This window comes from Tachypleus tridentatus, chromosome 6 (assembly GCF_004210375.1).
Source record: "Tachypleus tridentatus isolate NWPU-2018 chromosome 6, ASM421037v1, whole genome shotgun sequence".
Lineage (NCBI taxonomy): Eukaryota > Metazoa > Arthropoda > Merostomata > Xiphosura > Limulidae > Tachypleus > Tachypleus tridentatus.
This window is the reverse complement of record NC_134830.1, coordinates 32,635,532-32,655,529: the sequence shown is the minus strand read 5'-3', so window position 1 is coordinate 32,655,529 and position 19,998 is coordinate 32,635,532. Positions and strand designations below refer to the sequence as shown.

At 33.6% G+C, this 19,998-nt stretch overlaps 1 protein-coding gene across 7 annotated transcripts in view; it reads right to left on the bottom strand.

The window, feature by feature from the left end:
- LOC143252203 (uncharacterized) overlaps nucleotides 1-19,854 on the bottom strand; it is a 41,184-nt gene extending 21,330 nt beyond the window's left edge. The window contains exon 1 of one of the 7 annotated variants that reach the window (XM_076503966.1): nucleotides 19,768-19,854. Coding sequence is in view for 4 of the 7 variants with exons in the window: in XM_076503962.1 (XP_076360077.1) it covers nucleotides 19,514-19,626 (113 nt within the window). In the remaining 3 variants the exon portion in view is untranslated. Of the gene's footprint in view, nucleotides 1-1,992; nucleotides 2,191-4,180; nucleotides 4,597-15,970; nucleotides 15,996-19,513; nucleotides 19,636-19,767 lie in introns of those variants that run through there. The other 6 variants (XM_076503962.1, XM_076503964.1, XM_076503968.1 and 3 more) reach the window with 6 other exon arrangements.
- Nucleotides 19,855-19,998: the final 144 nt, after the last annotated feature.

Below are 19,998 nucleotides of genomic sequence, written 5' to 3'. Positions count from 1 at the left end.
GTCTGATACAGCTAATGTTAACTGTACCTCAGTACTTGTATATACACAAGTATTTTATTCCTTGTTATGGTCATATCACTGTTTATCAGCTTCCCACATAGGTCAGGGTACCCTATGACAACGAGAAAGGGGGGGGGAGGTTATATAAGACAACGAAAGCCATATTTATTAAAGCTACATATATAGTCGGTTAATATGTTCTAGTGCAGCAAATCCCATAAGGCCGCCTTTGTTAAAGTCACGTGACTTCCGGAGCACTCCAGTCTCGAGCTACTTGTATGACGCACAGAACGTCCTCAGTTAAGTATCACGATTCCTAAAAAGGCATTCCACGGCCGGCTGTCACGAAGTTTCTCCCACATATGCTTTTTTTTAAATACATATGAAAGTGGCTAATATGCGTGAATTGATGGAAAATGAAAACAAAGAATGAAATGGGTGAAAAAAGTAACTAAATTTATGAAAATATTTATTCATATGAATCAGACAAGCAAATGTAACACAGCAGACAACAAAGTTTTATATTCCGTTTTATGCAGTTATAACACAATCAGTACCTATCTTTAAGACGCTAGCGTTATTATTTCAGCCTTTTTCTGTTTGTGACAACTTTTCTAAAGCACTTAAGAAAGTAGGTAAACATGCATCTTACATTTATTCGTACCACAGTTTAGGTGGTATGGGACTTAAGGTTAAGTAACACACTGAATTACTTAAAGAAAAATGGTTGTTATGAATTTCTTGCAAAGCTAATCGAGGGATATCTGCAAAAGCTGTCCCTAAAAAGAAAAAACGTGTAAAAATTTACGATCCCTTATACAATATTTGATACTATAACTTCGGGACAATGGTTAGGGTTACAAATGCGATATGATGTACGAATTGTATCGATGAGGGATTGAAATTAGATTTCTGACACGTTTCCAGAAAACCTGCTTTGATATAAAAATCTGGAGTCAATGTTAAGAACGCAAGTGTCACTTGTACAGAATGTACTTGAGATTTAATTAATGTTTTAAAATTGGCGTAAAATGTACTCTGATAGATGCAAATTCTGGAAATAAATGTAGTCTCGTAGAAATAAACAATTTGAGGAATTAGGGAGGGGCACATCTACGGTTAACGCGGCTTTTATCACAAATTTGACATTTCACGATTTTACATCGATATAACATGTCTATTCTTCAAACACAATTGTCCGTTTCTTAGCAGACTTGGTCATTCTGCTCGTCTCCTGTAAAAATTTGTTTAATTATATATAACAGACTAGTTTATAAGTTAATTTTCCACGTGTTCAATAGGAAGTGAAAACTTTGGCCTTTCTGTAAAATTCCAAAATAGACCTACATATTTCTGACTTAAAGGTATATGGAATGTAATAAGATTTAGCTTAATAAATAAAAGGTGTGTGTGTGTGTTTGTAGTTAAGCGCAAAGCTACACAACGGGCTGTCAGTGATGCGCACTCTACGGGTGTCGAAACTTGATTTTTAGGTTGCAGCTTCACAGACTTACTGCTGAGACATTGGGAAACAAGTAGTAAAATATATAAATAAAAGAAACGAGAAACGGTTAGAATTATAAGAAACAAGCAGAAAAAAAAACGTAATAAACAGTTTCATATTCTAACAACAATTTTGTACTTAAAAATCAAACAGCATTAAATCCACAAAGTATATTGTAATGATGATGCATACTGAAGTACATAATATTAAAAATTTGTAAAAAATAACATAAGCTAAAAAGATTCACAATGACGAACTGGACAACAAATGTGAAATTAAAAAAAAGACGAGTAAAATGCAAGAAAAAATACATAAAATAATCATGAATACTTGGTTTATCTCAGTTAAATAATTGTATTTGTAATTTGTATTTAATCAGTATAGTTATTTGTTTACTATTAAAGGTTTTTTGATATTACTGAGTTACAAATTGACATTGTAAAAATAATCTAAAAAATGTAAATACGAATATACTTTGTACACTCTACCTATGTAAGAAATTCGATGGTTTCAAGGCCTTTCTAACGTAAACAACAACAAACAGTAAATTTCTTTGGGAGCTTCGTGTCTGACCCTGGAGAAAAGCTTATTTAAGATCTGGCTAGACAGTACTCTAACACCATGGACGGACGCGTCTTAAGTCCTGCACAGGAACCAACCCCGTTCTGTAGTTAACTGACTTGTGTTCTGTCTACAGCAGTTTATAATCCATACACGATTGTTGCGGTGAAGAAATCATGCTGTTTATATACAACACCGAAATTTAGGCTTGTGTTACAAGCTTCGCAGGTATCAAACCTTTGACCAATAACCCAATGTTAATTTTAACTCGTATTTCTACTCTTCTACATGCACACAAAAGTAATAACCGGACAATTAAGATGAAGCGAACCCACTGCGCACCTGAACTTGTATTACTTTAATCTTTCAGTACCACCTTTATATATTTTTTCAGACCTTCATTGGTTCTCAAGGCTTCCTTTCCAGTGTTTTGCTAAGTGAGCTGTTGCACTACTCTTAACGTTGATTCATTCGTAGCTTTAGGAGTTATAAATGTTAGTTTACAAGAACTAATGCTAGTACGAATATCCAGGATACCAACCAGGGGCGGGCAGTGTCCTGATGGGGAAGTAAAAGCATAAAAAAGGTGGATTATAAAAAATATATACAAGACGGACAATAAAAAGATAAAATTAACTACTTGTAGTCAATCATATTTCATAAAGTACTTCCAATTAAAGATAAAAACAAGATATTCAACTACTTCATTCACATCAATTCCAACTTTTTTAGTTTTGATTGAATAAATTTATAACATCTTTATAGAAACTAAGTCTATTTCTAGATCATTATCGATTCTATTTGAGAGGCCAGAAAAAACAACAAAAACATTCGATTTCTTTAAATGTGATTTCAATAGTGGATCATATTTCTTACACAAAGTTACCAATTTCACACAGTTGTTTCGGTTAGGAGACTAGTGATTCATCATGACCTCTAAATGCTAATTGTTGTTCACTTAAATACCATAACCACGTTGATTAATCTTATTAACATGTTTATACCTCTTCATCTGTTCATTGCACATTTATGTTGTGTTGGCTATTTAGTTCAAATTCAATCCATGATTTTCCAAACCTAGCTAGGACTAGAGTTGAAATTATATGACTGGAGGAACTTGTCTTAATTGCCCGACTTATACTTAAATCCACTTGAGTTCCATGTCCCAAATTCACTGTTATATAATAAACACGGCTAGCAAAAAAGCTTATGCAATACGTCCTATTGGTTTACACTGAATTTTCTAACGCACTGCTTTGTTCTTCCAGTCAGGCTTACACCTGGGATCGGTCTACCGTTTCTGATGCGTTTTTTCTTACTAAAAGGCGGTTAAGGCACTCGCCTCGTAATCTGAGGGTCGCAGGTTCGAATCCCTGTCACAAACATGCTCGCCCTTTCAGCCCTTATCCACCGTTATAATGTGACGATCAATCCCACCATTCCTTGGTAAAAGAGTAGCCCAAGACGTTGCTATTGGTGGTGATGACTGGCTGCCTTCCCTCGAGTCTTACACTGCTATATTAGTGACGGCTAGCGCAGATAGCCCTCGTGTAGCTTTGCTGAAAATTCAAAACAAACAATACCAAACTTGTTCACTAATAAGCTTTCATTAACAGTTTTAACTTTTCCTATTATAGTTAGAATCCATATTCAAATGTGAAGGGTGAAAAAATAACAGTATTATTTAATACAAGGCCCGAAGCACCTGCATATCACGTGATAGAGTAACAACCAGCCAGGAGTAGATCATGAAAAAAACAAAAGTTTCCAAATACCACAGGAAAATTCAGTACATGTTACTTTTTATTAGTTAATTAACTTACATTTTAATTTATAAAATAATTATTACGAAACGTTAACTTATTTAGACATTATTTATTTCGCTTAAATTTTTTTTAGTGATTTAAATAATTTAAAATGTAGACCATAAATTGTTAATTCCAATTTTGCATATTTTGTAAGATGAACTGATAATTGCTTCCTTTATGCCATAAAAGAAGCCAATATAGCATTTAAGATGTTTTTTTTTAACAGAAGTAAGAAATGTTTTATTCGGAAAATTATTCATGTAAGAAGCGTTTTAGAGTTTAAACATATTGGGGAAGCATTGCTTACCTTGCTCCCATGGACCACACGCCTTTGGTACCAACAAAATTTTATATTGGTTTGTTTTAATTGAAGAGTAGTTTTTAAAAACTCGCTACGTTTGTTGCATAAAATCGCTTACAAAGTTTATGAGCGAGTTGCATTATTCTTAAACTTAGGCTTGTGCAAATGAACAACAGACTGTTCTTCCGGCGCAATTTCAGTTCATTACTCGATTCTGCGAGGAATTTAAGAACCACGTATTGCACGAATAAAAGACAACACCCACGTCAAGCTTGTCTTTTTACGGTTGTATCAGATTACCCAACCGAACTTAGTACTCATCTATCAAATCAGGAAGGATGGATGGCTGAGTTGACCAATAACAACCCTCACGAGAATGATGTCCCCAACCGTCCGTCTAAAATCGAATGTAGGTCATAATGAACTTAAGAGAACAATTAAAACTACAGAAAAGGCGAAAGGTGAACTAGAATTGCGGATAGAGGAAAATTATTTATCAAGAGACTTCAAAGAAGTTAAATGAACAAAATAGTGCAAATTTGTTAACTCACTACATACGAAACGCATAATGCCAACGTGGTCTGCGAAGTGGTAACGTTTTGTGTACGCGCGCGATGTTTCTTGCTTTAAGCCAGACAGATGCTACTGCATCATGCCTTTTAATTTACAAGTTACAAACGACAAATATCCAACTACTATGAATATATATAATACATCCTACCAACATGCTCTATAAAAGTCCTAAATACGAATCACACTGGATAGATAGCAGCACCAAAATGTGTAAAATCACCCAAATCGTAGATAATTCGGCTTAAATTATAAAAAGCAAACAGGTTTTTGGAATGGTAGAAACTCGATATATCGAATAGATGGACTCTTTGGTCAACGAGATGTATTGTGTACGAGACCGCTTAATTCATCGCCAGCTTACCTTACAACGTATTAGGCAAATATTCATTCTTTTGGATTGTTACAGTGGAGCATGTTCAAAGTAACTTTATTGCACACAAAATGACTATATGCGAATGCGCGCGCTTTCGTAGAGCTAAGAAAAACAAACCACCCCACAATAAGTTTTGCCCATTTACTCGCAAACACAAAAGTATAATAAACACGTAACACCTAACGTGAATGAAACAGTACTAGAAACTACAAGTTTATTCTTTACAAAGCTTGTCCATACCAGTCCTCAAACTTGGAGAAAATATTAGGCTTAGTGCGTCTCAACAATAACATAACCAGAAATGGCATCTTTCTACCATAATGAAAGTTTAAAACATTTATAGGACCACAAGCAAGAAACGTCATGCATGAAACTAGAATGCAAACTACGTTGTGGGGAAAAAAATGTATTATGTTAGTAATCATCTGGGACACAAAGACAAAGCAATAGATGTGTACCATCTAATAATATTACGTGTATAGTAAAAAGCCTCGCGTGTGTAAAAATAAATACTGAGAACATATGTGATTTAAGCCCACAACATCCTGCAGCCAGTTCTCGGACGGTATAGCTGGTTTTTAATCAAATAGATTTATAAAAACAATGTACATGACCACAATCATGAGGAGTGATAAGTACGTTATCTCCTCAAGTTTGCGTTCCCAAATCCATCAAGATATTGCATAAACAGATTAATACCATAATAAAACCTGTGACGTATAATCAAACAATTAACACCGTTAGAGAAGCCATAAACAGAATTTTCTCTTTAAATTCCACAAAAATAGCGAAGAACAAAACAAAAACACATCCAATCAACCTGTTCAAAACGACATTTAAATCCTCATTTTGCTCTTAAACTGAAAGTTACAGTTGGTTGGCTATCTTTACTCTTCTCACCGCAGATATATTTTTGTGTTACAATCTCTTACACACTTGACGTTGAGTTACAACACGAGCTTTTGGGTGTAGGTTGATGCCGAAAAAAAATATAACTGAAGTATTTGATATACTTAACTAAAAACTCAACATTTATAAAAATAAAATAAATTTTTATTTCAACTAAACTGTTGATTATTCTTAACGTTTAAATCTGAGTAGTTTGTACATAAAGTTACAAATTATTTTCCATCTCTTACTCAGTGTGACACATCATAGTAATAGTTATTAATAATCCGATTACTGAAATAAATGAAGCTTTCAGTAAATAAATCTTATCACAGAGAAACAAATAAATATATAGAATTGTTTGCTTTTGCTGTTCTTTTAATTTCGCGCAAAGCTACTCGAGGGCTATCTGCTCTAAAAAACTATAGAAATTAGCCACATAAGAACAGTTTGCACCCACAGGAATACAAGCCTATTTATGAAACTTACATTTGAAAGCCATACATTTATTACAAACAGAAATTCGTAAAAAAATTCAAATAAAGAACATTCACTTGGTTCGGCCATTAATGAACTGGATAATTTATCTAATAACGTCGTTCAAAGGTATCTTTATACATAAGAACGTAAATTCAAAAGTTTGTAGATAGAAGCATTATCGCTTGTTCATCATAAAATTTACTTTTAATACCCAAATGTCACGACTGTTAAGACAAATATCTTTAGTTTTGTCTATTAGTAGTATTTACTAGAGCTAAAACTAAAAACACTTTCATTTATTTTTAGTACCCAAGTTTACAAGTGTTACGATCAATGTCTGACTTTGTCACGAATTTCGCGCAAAACTACACGACGGCTATCGGCACTAGCCGTCCCTAATTTAGTAGTGAAAGACTAAACAAGGCAGCAAGTCAACATCCAACGCCAATTGTCGTACTACTCTTACCAACGAATAGGGGGATTGATCGTATGTTAAAACACCCTCCTGGCTGAACAGGCAAGCATGTTTGATTGGGTAGGAATTCGAATCCGCGACGCGCAGATTGAGAGTCGAACGCCCTAGAACTGATATTTCATAAGCTTTAATACTACTATACTTTACAGTTACAACTACTTCAGCTAATTTTAGAAAAATGTAATTAATTACTTGTAATTTGAGCATAGTTTTGTTAATCCTTATCTAATTTTAATGGATCAACCTTTAAGTTATTTAAAACTCAAAATGCCAATCTATTTCATGATTCTTTAAACTCCTTTTAAAAGAAAAAAATAAATTTTGCATTCTTTAATTTTAAATCTAGAGATGGCAGGTTTTATTATAAGGTGGTCCAGTGTTATCTATCCTATTTTAAAATTTAATAATTAACTAATAAAATATAACTATACAGTTTTAACACCTTGTAGTCCAACTCGCAGTTTTTAGTATTTTTGCTGCTGTTTTTCATTCCAATGAGTAATGTTACCTTGTAAAGCGGCAACATTGTAAGAAAAGGCTTATTACGTCGTTTGGCTTTTAGAGAGGGTCAATTCCTTGACCTCCGGGTTCTTCAGACTATTCCCCAACATTTCTTTCTTTGGGGGGGGGAGTTAAGGACATCATACGTTGCACACCTGTAGCACACATCACGGAGCTGAAGACCAGGATAACAGATGCACTTACCATTGTAACTGTGGGCACGTGCAGAGAAAGTGTGGACTGGAATCGAATATCGGTTAGACACACTAAAACCCACTAATGACGCAGACGTAAAATCTAATGACATACCAATATTAACTGTCTGATTTGAACTACAAGATGTTGAAAATCGCATAGTTTTACGTCTTCAGTTATTTAATTATAGAGTTTTTAAAATACAGAATGTTTTACTGTACTGTATTGTTCATATAAACGTATGACAATTACTGTGAGCTGGAACGGAAATTTTACAAGTAGGTGTAGCTATCACCCTAGAGTCGTAACCCATTTATTTTTGTTTATAATTTTTACTTCAACAAGTACCTTCCCACACCTATTTGCAGACTGTAGTTTGATGTAAGATACGAGTTTGAATATCTGTTATTTACTCTTAATCATTAATTGTTTAGTTTTAAAATGGCACTTATAATACTAACTAGTTTTATTCTATCAAAAATAATTAAGCACGTATTTTTAACTTTAAAACATTACTTCGAGTGTTTTCAGTGTTTATTCTATTATTTCAGTGAGAAATTTTATTCTATATAGCACTATTCAGATATGGCTCTTAGAAGCCAATATGTAGACTGGCTAAAAGAAAATTAACAGTAGCCAAATTACCGAGTGTGTGCGTGTGTGTGTTCTTATAGCACAGCCACATCGTACTACTGATATGTAGTATCAGAATAACTGATACAGAATCTCTACGTATCTCTACGTAACGCAGAGATAGCTTAATAATAAGCGCCATAAGTGGTCTGTGTATTAACACGAATACCAGTTATCCTTTATTCTACATTAATTTCCAAATTTTGAAACCAAGTATATGCGAATCACATAGCTGTCATTACATAAAAAATAAATGTAATTCATACATCATGATAAAGTGGAAAAATAACAAAATTCTTTATAATCCTTCATAATATCGGTGACCTTGTTTTTAATTTCTAAAACTAGTTCGTATGCAACATTGTCAGTAAACAAAAGTTGTGGTTAAAGATCAGCTTGTAGTGTTGAATTAGCAGTTATTACAGTTATGAAACGACAAAAATACTCATTAGTAAAGGCATTCCAGAGAAAAGTATACCTTATATCGGGATGAAAGAATTTTCAGTAGTTTTTTAACCCAAGATAAATTGAACCACCATAGCAGTAATATCAAATTGTATCACACCAGTAGCCGTGAGGATTTATTTCAATCAAATAATTCCTTAGAGCGAAAATAATGTAAAAGTCATGTGCCAGGTGGTTCGTTGTTACGCTACAGCTACGTGCAAGATGGTAGCACTAATACATATATTTGAATAAATGCCGTGAGCCAATCTGTTACAGGAATAAATCGCTAGCAGTCTCTAATTTTGGAACTGAAACTACGGCGAATGCAGCTAGTCCATAGCGCCCGCAGCCAAGATTTAGGTTGTCTAATCGAATAGTGGGATTTGATCGTCACACAAGACATCCATGACCCCAAAAAGCACGGAGTGTGATTTCGTGGGAACGGGATTCTCGTATTCACAGTTCTGAACATTAGCCACTAGACAGTGGCAGTGCATAGTGTTTCACGTACAGCCAATGTCTTACTTGTGAACTAGCATCCAGCTTATGATAATGGATACAACTTCTAGGTCTCAGTAGTATTGTGCCAATAGCCTAAAGTAGTAATACGATTTATGAGTTGTTCTACTAATCGAATACATTCGATTTTTTTTGTTACATACAGGGCACTAATCCTGCTGTTGATAAAACGTTTGCCAAGAGAACCAGTTGGATAATTATTTTCAGTTATCTCTATAGTATCTGGTAAGATCCCAAGTAGTGTGTTGAAATAAATCAAATCACAAGTTCTTTGATTGGTTTGAATTTCGCGCAAAGATACACGAGGGTTATCTGTGCTAGCCGTCCCTAATTTAGCAGTGTAAGATTCGAGGGAAGGCAGCCAGTCATAACTATCCACCGCCAAATCTTGGGCTACTCTTACCAACGAATGGTGACATTGCCCGTTACATTATAACGCTCCTACGGCTGAAAAGGGCGAGCACGTTTGGTATGACGGAGATTCGAGCCTGCGACCCTCGGATTATGAGTCGAGTACTTTAACCCACCTGACCATGCCGGGCAATTTCTTTGAACCAATTAACAGCAACAGGAATCACGTTCAAATTAAATGTTATTCAAAATAAGTTACAATGGAAAACAAACGTAACAGTTATTATCTAGTTTGTGTATCTCATGAAGTTCATTACATTCTCCGGCAAACCTAGTTTTGGAACATTTATAACATACGACTAAAACCAAATTTGCTTGTAACGTGCTGAAGAGACGTATGCACCTCCAACGTTTTGCATCCCATAAGAGTTATCGTTTGTGTATGACAATGGCACAAATGTGAATTTCGGATGGTATTTTTGTGCCCTCTCCTGAAACTGCTTCAGTGGACATCATGACACTCCATCAGATTCAAGTTTGAATCAATACCTGATGTGAGAAAGGTGGCGAGTAGAAGTGGTATTTCGGGATCTTTGCTTTTAAAGACACAATATTATGATGGCCATACAAGTCAATTATGTGAGACAATACTAACACCACACTGCATGCCTTCTGCAAACACCTTTGATGATTCTAACTCTAGAATCCAGGATACAAAACTCATTAACTTTTTCTCTTATCAGCAAGACAAATTACGTTTTCAAACATTAAACCAACACACCGCAATAGTTTTCATTCTATAAGCTAGATGTATTCAACTGAAGATAGATTCTCAGTGAAAACTTACGTTTCACTTTCTAGTTAGTTAGGCCCGGCATGGCCAGGTGGTTAAGGCACAACTCGAAGCCTGAGGGTCACGGGTACGAATCCCCATCACAAACATGCTTGCTCTTTCAGCCGCGCGCGCGCAAAGCTAAAAGAAAGGGGCGTTGTGTAATGAATTAAATTTATAGCTACAATAATTTTATGGTTATCAGTACAAACATGGAACGGAAGGAAATTTAGAAGTGAATAAATACTGAGGAAAATAAATAAACAGTGTTACAAGTTGGATCACAGGATCAATTATATTCCAGTTACATACTGAGTAGTTGTGCGACATGATGGTGTGAAAAATTATGATTAGGTCAAAAGCGTATACCTTGCCAATTCGTGACAGATTCACATCTTTAAAACGTGTCCTGCCAGAGCGCACACACATTCTTACCCTATATATTTATATATATATTTTAAAATACCGACTTCAACATTGAAACATTTGTTTCTTTCCCATGAATAGAATTTCGCGTATTAGTAACACGTCAAGCCACGAGTAACGTAAGAAAAACTCGTATGCATAAAATTATTCTCGTGTTCAATTAAATGAAAACAATTTTGTACACCAGGTAGCACAACAAGGTTTCAACAAATTAAAACTTGTTATATTGATGATTCTGACTCTTACCGCAGAGCCTTCTTCTGCAATAAAAATTTGTTAAATTGTGGAACACTGCCTTAAAACAGGTATTTATGCAACAGCTGTAACAATTACCGACATCTGGTATTAAATATACAGAATTATGATGAATATAGAATATAAATTGATTGCTTCGATATAATAAAAAACAAGAAAGATACAATTAAAGGTATCAATAGAGAAATACAAATTATGGGAATTTTTAAACTTCATTTAATTCGTTGTAAAAATTAAAGCTCTGAATTTACATCGAAACCACGACAAATAATGTCCATGTGATGTCCATGCAGTATTGAGTAACTACTGGCTGTTGTTTTGATTAATATTGACTAGCTGTCCACCGTCTTGTATTCAGATGGTAATAGCTTGCTTGAATTTCTTACATTGTGCTTTTAGTTCTGTATTGTTTTGGCATTTTTAGGTCTTTTATACGACCGTTTTCCTGAACGTGAAAACCTATAGTTGATGTGTTTGTAGCATAATTCTTAATATCTCTTTGGTGTTCTCTGAACTTTAACTGTAACGGGCACTGCGTTTCTCTAATGTATTTTGTATTATATTCAGACCTAGTGCGAAATTACTTAATGTTCTTTGAGAGTGAACTGGGAAGCAGAGATTAGTCTTAGAGGTAAATAAGCATACAGTTGTAAATTTAAGTGACAAACGTTTCAATAATAATAATAATGAAACAAGCGTACTATCTCTTGGACTTCATTTTGTTCTTACCCCGAAACAAATACCCTAACATCATTGCTTCCACTCCAGAAGTCGCTGATGCATTAGATCTCACAACTGCTAATGAGTAGTACTTCCATGTTCAAGAAGCCCTAAAAGTAATCTACAATCAAAACTTAAGGCAACCTGAAGAAAGCATCAAGTTGAAGACAGACTGTTATTTTATCTGCTAATAAAAGAAATGCTGCAGTCCTGTTAAACCGAAGCGAATATGTGCAAAAGATAGACGTATTAACGGACACAAGTGACCAAAGATCATCTTCGAATCCAATCCAACATACAGAAAAATGGCTAAATAAAGAAATTTGGAACACGACAAATAAAAAAATAAGAAACATGACAGTAAACACGATTATCTGCACACTATTCGGTCCACTCCTCCCCGGCTTTGGCCCAAGATACCTAAACCTAACGTACCCATGCAAAATGTTGTATCTTACACATGTTCAACTTATAACAACCAAATTCATTTTTAACGTGTTAAAACCTCTAACAATAGATCCAACTTATTCAATTAGAAACTCACTAGAATTCGTTAACCACATTTGTGACCAAGTAATATCCAAAGACGATATTATGACTAGCTTCAATACAATACCAATATACCAGCTAAAGACACCATGGAAATAATAAAAACAATTAAGTGGCGACATCTTACTTTCAACTAGAACGTCCGTCAGCATACCAAGCATCATGATGTTGGTGAACTGTCTCGATGCAATAAAAGTAGGTTGTAATGTTCGATTTAGCATCACGTTGGGCAGCACTCCAATGGGTTCACCTTTGTCAGATGTAGAAGCAGAAATATTCAGGCAACATTTTTAAAACACCATATCTTCAACAACCTCGTTTATATATGTTGACGATACGTTTTACGAACACAGAAGAAGAGCTTTCACACTCATCTGAACAGCTGGTTTAATAGCACACAGTTTTTTATAGAACTTAAAGTGGACAACACTTGTATTCCTTGATGTTCTGGTCCACAAGGACACGACTTTAAAGAAATTGACCACTACCGTTCATTTGAAGATGACTCAAATAAATATCCGAATTTTCTTTCATGCCATTTAGTAGCTGTCAAAAGTGAGATCAAAATAAATGTAGAGCTACAAGAACATGTTCCTCTTTTTACCTGAAGGAAGAACTTAAACACCTTCAGAAGACTTAAGAAAAGATTCAAAGCGTGTAATGTGGTCCATCATTCAACTGCTAATGAACCACAATTTGAAAAAATTGCAACAAAATGAAAAAAGGCATTTCTTCCTTACCAGGCACAGGAGCAAACCTTTGCAAGATAATGAATAAACTTGACATCACCGAAGTTTTATTTAGTCCTCCTGTACTACGACAGTCTTAAGAAGGTAAAGTCCCAAGTTCCAGTCCTCTCACAAAGAACGTGGGTTATAAGCACTCGGTAAGAATGTAATAAACAACACATTGGGAAACACAATCACAGGTAAGCGACCAGATAACAACCTCAAAATTTTAAAATAGAGAAGAAAACACTAAACGTAGAAAGCTCACGGAAACCATTACCACACAAGCACAAAAGGCATAGACACCACGAAAAGATCTATTATTATCTGTCGTGGTTTAAATAGGTATTTAAGCAACACTCGTAACAATAATTGATATCTGGTATTAAATATACAAATTATAATGAATATAGAATATAAATTGATTGTTATATCCAGTAGTGCCTAAATACCCATTTTACAGCAGTGTTTCACAGTTTAACGAATGTTTACCACTCAGTACATTGTTGCCAGACGAAGTTACCAATAATAGATCAAAAACTTGCAAATAAAAAGTATTTTAACGTGGAGAAAATTACATGTATAATTCTATATGTCAATTTACCTACATTTTGAGTCTTAAAAAAAAAATTGTTAGTTGTGTTGCATATACTTGTCTAGAATATTGTTACGAGGACGTAACTATACAAGTTATTTTTTAATTACTTTCAACCGAATTTGTAGATGTTACACTTCAATTTTAATGATAATTTAACCATTTTTCTAAAGAAGATTGTTTTTTGAATTTCGCGCAAAGCTACTCGAGGACTATCTGCGCTAGCCGTCCCTAATTTAGCAATGTAAGACTAGAGGAAAGGCAGCTAGTCATCACCACCCACCGCCAACTCTTGGGCTACTCTTACCAACAAATAGTGGGATTGACCGTTACTTTGTAACGCCCTCACGGCTGAAAGGGCGAGCATGTTTGGTGCGACCGGGATTCGCACCCGCGACCCTCGGATTACGAGTCGAACGCCTAAACACACTTGGCCATGCCGGGCCTTCTAAAGATAAAATATTAAAAAATAACGATTTATTAATTTCATGCAAACGTGATTCACTAGGTTTACTAATCAACTTTATTTATTAATTATAGGCAAACGATATGAATATAATAAACACATTGTGGTTGAAAGCCAAATCATTAATACTGATAGAAATAAAATGTTCAATAATTATGTACTTTCTAAAATGATGTGGTAAATGTTATTCTAACATCAAGTAATTATTTTTGGCTGTTGGGAAAAGATCAGTTTTGAAACGGCGTAAAAAAAATGTCAAAATGATGTATGGGAAAAGGTTTTACGACCTGATGTTTAGTATAATGTTTCTTTAAAAAACAACTACCTTGTTAAATAAAGATGAAAATCTTTTCATTGTTTAATTTTTACTCTGTACATTCGATAATAAAATTCTGAAGCCCATTTAAATCACAAGTGACTACATTTCGCTTTACTTTTGTTTTTCTAATGTGAACTTTTGAAACAAATTGAAGTTAAAGTATGCTTCTCTATTTAAATCAAAGCTACAAAGGCTATCTGCCACCATCCTTAAACTTCTGACCACAGGTAAAGAAAACGACTGGCAGCACCCACCGCCAACTCTCGAGCTACATTTTACCAACAAATTGTAGGATTGCCAAACATTTTAGAACACACTTATAGCTGAAATGGTGGGAAAATTAAAAGCCAGATTTCAATCCCGCGATTCCTAGGGTTCAGAGTTAAGCACCCTAACTTCCAAAACCTGTCAGGCCAACTAAACTTTTGATTGATGTTTAGGTTCTAACGTCAGAATGGCACCAACTACAATTCCCACCCCCATTTCCTTATACAACCTTTCTGAAATAATTAGAATATCTTTTCGAATAAAAAACACTTCCGTTACATAAAACTTAAAGTTACTTCTACCTTACACGAAATGAAAAAATAAAATACATTATACAATGTACAAAACATAGTTCTAAAGTAAACAAAATATCACTAACACTTGAACCCTCTCAGACGATGTTTAAACGAAATATTTCAGTTTTAAGTGCATACAGAAACGTTTCAAGACTGTTAGTGTGAAGTTACCATAAACCACGATAGTGGTTCATAATACGGATCACACTGAATTGCACAAAACACTAAGAGAACGTTCGGATAAAAAGCACCTTAAACAGTAAAGATCCAGTTCAAACACTTGTAAACATTTACTATTGACTAAGGATATATACATGTAAAAATACACAAAAACTAGCTTGTTAGACTTACAAGTAAAAGAAAATTCGCTCACAACGGCCTGTTTGTGATTCTTATTCTCCTGCCAGTTTACAACGAAAATAACTTGGTATATAGCACCCAGACCTATCGTAAAATACTAAGGTACTGCAAAAGTCGTAAAAGTATTGAAAAGATTATTGCAGCACGTAGATAATCAACGCTTTGTACACTATACAATTGGTGTCTTTAGGGAGTCATTTTCTATAATGTGCGAAGTGAAGATGTAACAAATAAATACACACGTTATTAAATTTTATTACAGATATTCGTGAAATTGTTATTTTAAAAGTCACGAAAGTTTATTGTTTTGTTTGTTTGGTTTGAATTTCGCGCAAAGCTACACGAGGGCTATCTGTGCTAGTCGTTCCTAATTTATCAGAGAAAGATTTTTGTGTGCGCGTCTTCCCATGGTTTATCATATGGGAAATTACGCAGCAAACGCAACATACTGTAAGGGACGCAATCTGATAACATAAACAATTTTTTTTTGGAGGGGCACTCTAGTTTTTAAATCATCAAGCCATTATTTTATAAGAAAACAAACATACCTATGGTGTCTCCTCTAGCGCAAGGGGGTGAAGTCTCATTGATTGAGAACCGCTGATGAATACAATTATTTTTGTTTCGATTATTAGTCTGTTTTGGCTCAAAATATACAAATAAAAAGTAAAAATAAGTATTTTCCTTTTACAGCTTTTACCTCTATAGATAATTTAAAATGTACTGAACGGGAAAAACTATATACAATTTAATATCTTAGAATGGTTTACGATTTATGGAGATATGCAACATATTCACATACACATGAAAATATTTTTGCCTTAAAAGCCATACAGTAAAGCCTGCTGCTTGTTTTAAATTAAAGTAAACATTCAGTCAAACTAGTTAAACAGTAAGCCCATAAATTAAGCCTAATTCCTTTTTATAATACTTCACAAAACCATCTGTGAACAACAAAAATTAATCACACAACTATCTTTTTAATAAATATTTTTACACAATTAGTATCACTGAATTTTGAAATTCCAGAAAATAAGCTACATAAATGTGTGACTTTTTTTACACGATTGCTGATTTGCATCTACTGGCATTGGTAGTCTAGAGGTTGAATATGTACCAGTTGTAATAAGTGGATTAAATAATAGAAAGTTTTTAATTAATTGGCAGCTGTTGTGATCTACCCAATAAGACATACCAGGCCAATGAGAAAATGGTGATACAACTTTGTATTTATCATTAGCCACTAATGAGGATATGACTGCATGAGTTGAAGTAGGACAATATTTTTGGAAGTGATAATTGCAGGTTTAGGTTTGTTACGTATTGAGATAAAAGTACATGAAAATGTTAAATATTAATTTCCAATTTTGAGAACATGAAATTTATCATTGTTTAATTGGGATAACAAGTTAAGAAGTATTTTGGGACAGACTTTGGAAATTTCTAAAAGTAAATTTATTTTAATTCAAGAGAAGTGTGTTATTAACTGGCTTACTCTAATATATGTGAAAATAAGTGATATGAAGCAAATATTGATTGACAAGATGAAAGATTCCCAGAACTACAGAAAAGCTAGTTTAATTGAAAAGAAAAATTTATATCAAAACTGGATTGTGAAATACACAGAATTAATATTGTTCAAACTTACAGCAACAAATTTTTTTACAGTATGTTAAGGGTAAACAAAATATTTAAATGAGGATTAGAGCCCTAAAGATGGCAAAGTTTCAGTTAAAGTTTGAGATGAGTGAGCTTTTAAACTTTTTTTTGCTAATGTCAAAAGATATTTGCAATATTCCTGGCACTGAGAATTTTATGTGCAGTAATGTAACTGCTCTAAATTGACTAGATCCTAGAAAGATTAAAAACTGGTAAAACACCAGGGCCAAACATGGTTTTCCCCATAATTTTAAAGCCACATATTAGACATGTGAGCCTCTCTACTTCACTTTTGTTAGGTAGAGCAGGTGCTTGAGCATAGGAGAGTTGTTAATCTTTTTTTTTTTAAAAAAAGAAGCTAATAAAAATTAACCTGAAAATAATTCAGTTAGTATTATGTCCATAGTGATAATTCTAAAGTCTGATAAAAAAAAAGATTACAAAAGAAGTTTATGAAAACAATGCAATATGATATAAACAAAAGGCACTGGGGATTTAACAAAGGGGTATCTTGCTTCACTAGCAGGTATATCCTTTTGTTACTGTAAATATTGCTTGTTGTCTGGATGACAGAAATGGTATAGATGTACAGTACTAAGATTTTCAAAAACTTGTGATAAGGTATCACAGAAAAAAATTAGGTAAGAAAATTACAATGTTATTGACTGTATAAAGACCAGTTTATAGGATGACAGATGGTTATTAATATAATTTATTCAAACCACACCTTGGTTACTATTAGTGTCTCAGGGACCACTGCTTGAGCTCTTGTTTATTAGTTAATGATACTGATAGAGGTATAATTTGTAGTTTGCTGATCATTAAGTTCTTCATTCTTCCTGGCTATGTTGAGATACTACTGAATGACTTGTATCAAGTGGTAACTTAAACAAGTATTTGACAAACAGTCTATAATTATAGTAAATGCAAGGTAATGTATCTGGGTTATCAATTTGAATCACGCCTAATATAAATTGGAACCCTCTAAATCAGTGGTGTCCAACAATTTTTTTTTCATGATCTCCAAAACTAGGAAGAATATGTTAAGATTCTTACCACATGGCAAAGAATAGTTACTATGTTTTAACAGATATTGCAGGTGTACAAAAATCCACAATAATGTTTTCAATTACTTGTTGATAGGGTTAAATATATAGGTTGTAGAAGTGAAGCACCAATTTGGTACAGATCAATTGCTGTTTCATTACAAGGGGCAAGCAACAACCATGTTAAACACCATGGCTCTACATCATGCAATTGAAGAGAAGGGTTTTGTCATAATGGTGGACAAAGTCATTTATGTAGTACTTTGTTACTAACAATAAAGAAACTAGTTTTAGAGTATTTATAGACATGCTGATTACAAGTCAAAATATGTAATTACCATGTTTCTTTCTTCTTGACAAAGGCTGGGTAAAGGATAATCTTACTGAAACTTATAAGATCTAATTTCTTTGCATTATCTTCTGAAGACAGTAGTACACAAAGACAAGCTTACAGTTCAGAAGAAGGAAAAAAAAGAAGGAAAAAAGACAAGCATGGCTCCATTTCAAACTGTTTTTAATCCCAAAAGGGTTATTAACTTGTGGAATTAGTTGTTGTCAGTAGTAGCAATGAACAACATTTTATAGGTGTTTAAGAGAGGAATTTATTTCCTTAAAAATAAAAGGTGAGCCTAATTTAAATTATTCTCAAAAGGTAGGTGTTTGAAATACAAAAACTGTACAAAGAAATTGAGTTGATTTGGAAGGGCTGGCATATTTTAGGCTAACTTGATTAATCTAGTCCTTATATTCTGTCACTTTAATTAATATCTCACTAAAAATTTAAGTTAGTTTTGGGTTTGTTGTTATACTAGACCCCAGTAGAGCTTCTTGACAATCAAATAGTATCTTTAAGTACCATTTCTTTGCATAAGTTGTATACTTAGTTTTATAGACTACATATTATATAAGCCCACTGTTAAATGCATAAACAATTGTTTAGTTATTTCAATTTCCTGATACGTTGGATTTACGATACTAACTACACATACAACTACAAATGGTCCATCTTCTGAAATATTGTCTAATTGTATTATAAAATGACGACACAATAATAAAACTTATATCCAAAGTCCTTAAAATTAGTTTAAAATTCATTAACATAAATTTGACAACTTTTTTAATCATACAACTTAGAAGTTAAACAGATATAAATTACCATATACAGATAATATATGTATGCATATATGTATTAAACTTTTACAGCCAACCAAACTAAACCTGGAAAAAAAAATAAATCGGTTTCACATATTGACCACGAGTGCTTGCACGTACATAATCCGTTAGCTCAGTTTCTTAATTAGATATATGATGATTTATTGGATAATTGCAATTAATATTAGTAACAGTACACACGAATGCTTGTGTTTAACACTAACACTGTCTTACCGGCAAAAGTTTGTTAGATTCTCGGGTCCTGACAACGAGTACTTGTACAAGACAATTCGATGCATTAGAACTGGATTAGTAGGTACTTCGCGTGTTAGATAATATAATTTCATTTTGACATATAGTTTTTAAAAGTAGAAAATATTAATTAACAAAGAAAATTAAAACTAAAATATGTGATTTAATTTAATAAATATACTTCTAATAAAATACCTTAAAAGTAAAATTTAGTAAAACGAAACACCAACTCTTACCGGCTTTAAATTCCAACGATTACTAGATAAAGTTAGACAACACCCTGAGTTCTTATGTGAAGTTAAATTTTGACTGTAAAAGTAGCGCCATCTACTTTGTAAGAATTAGAGAAATATGTTTTTTCTGCAGCTCGGATCGATTTTGAATTCTATAAAGAGCTCAATGCTCGCCCCGCAAGTTGAAATTCATGAGTATTTCAAACAATCGGTGACATAAATAACAATTGATAT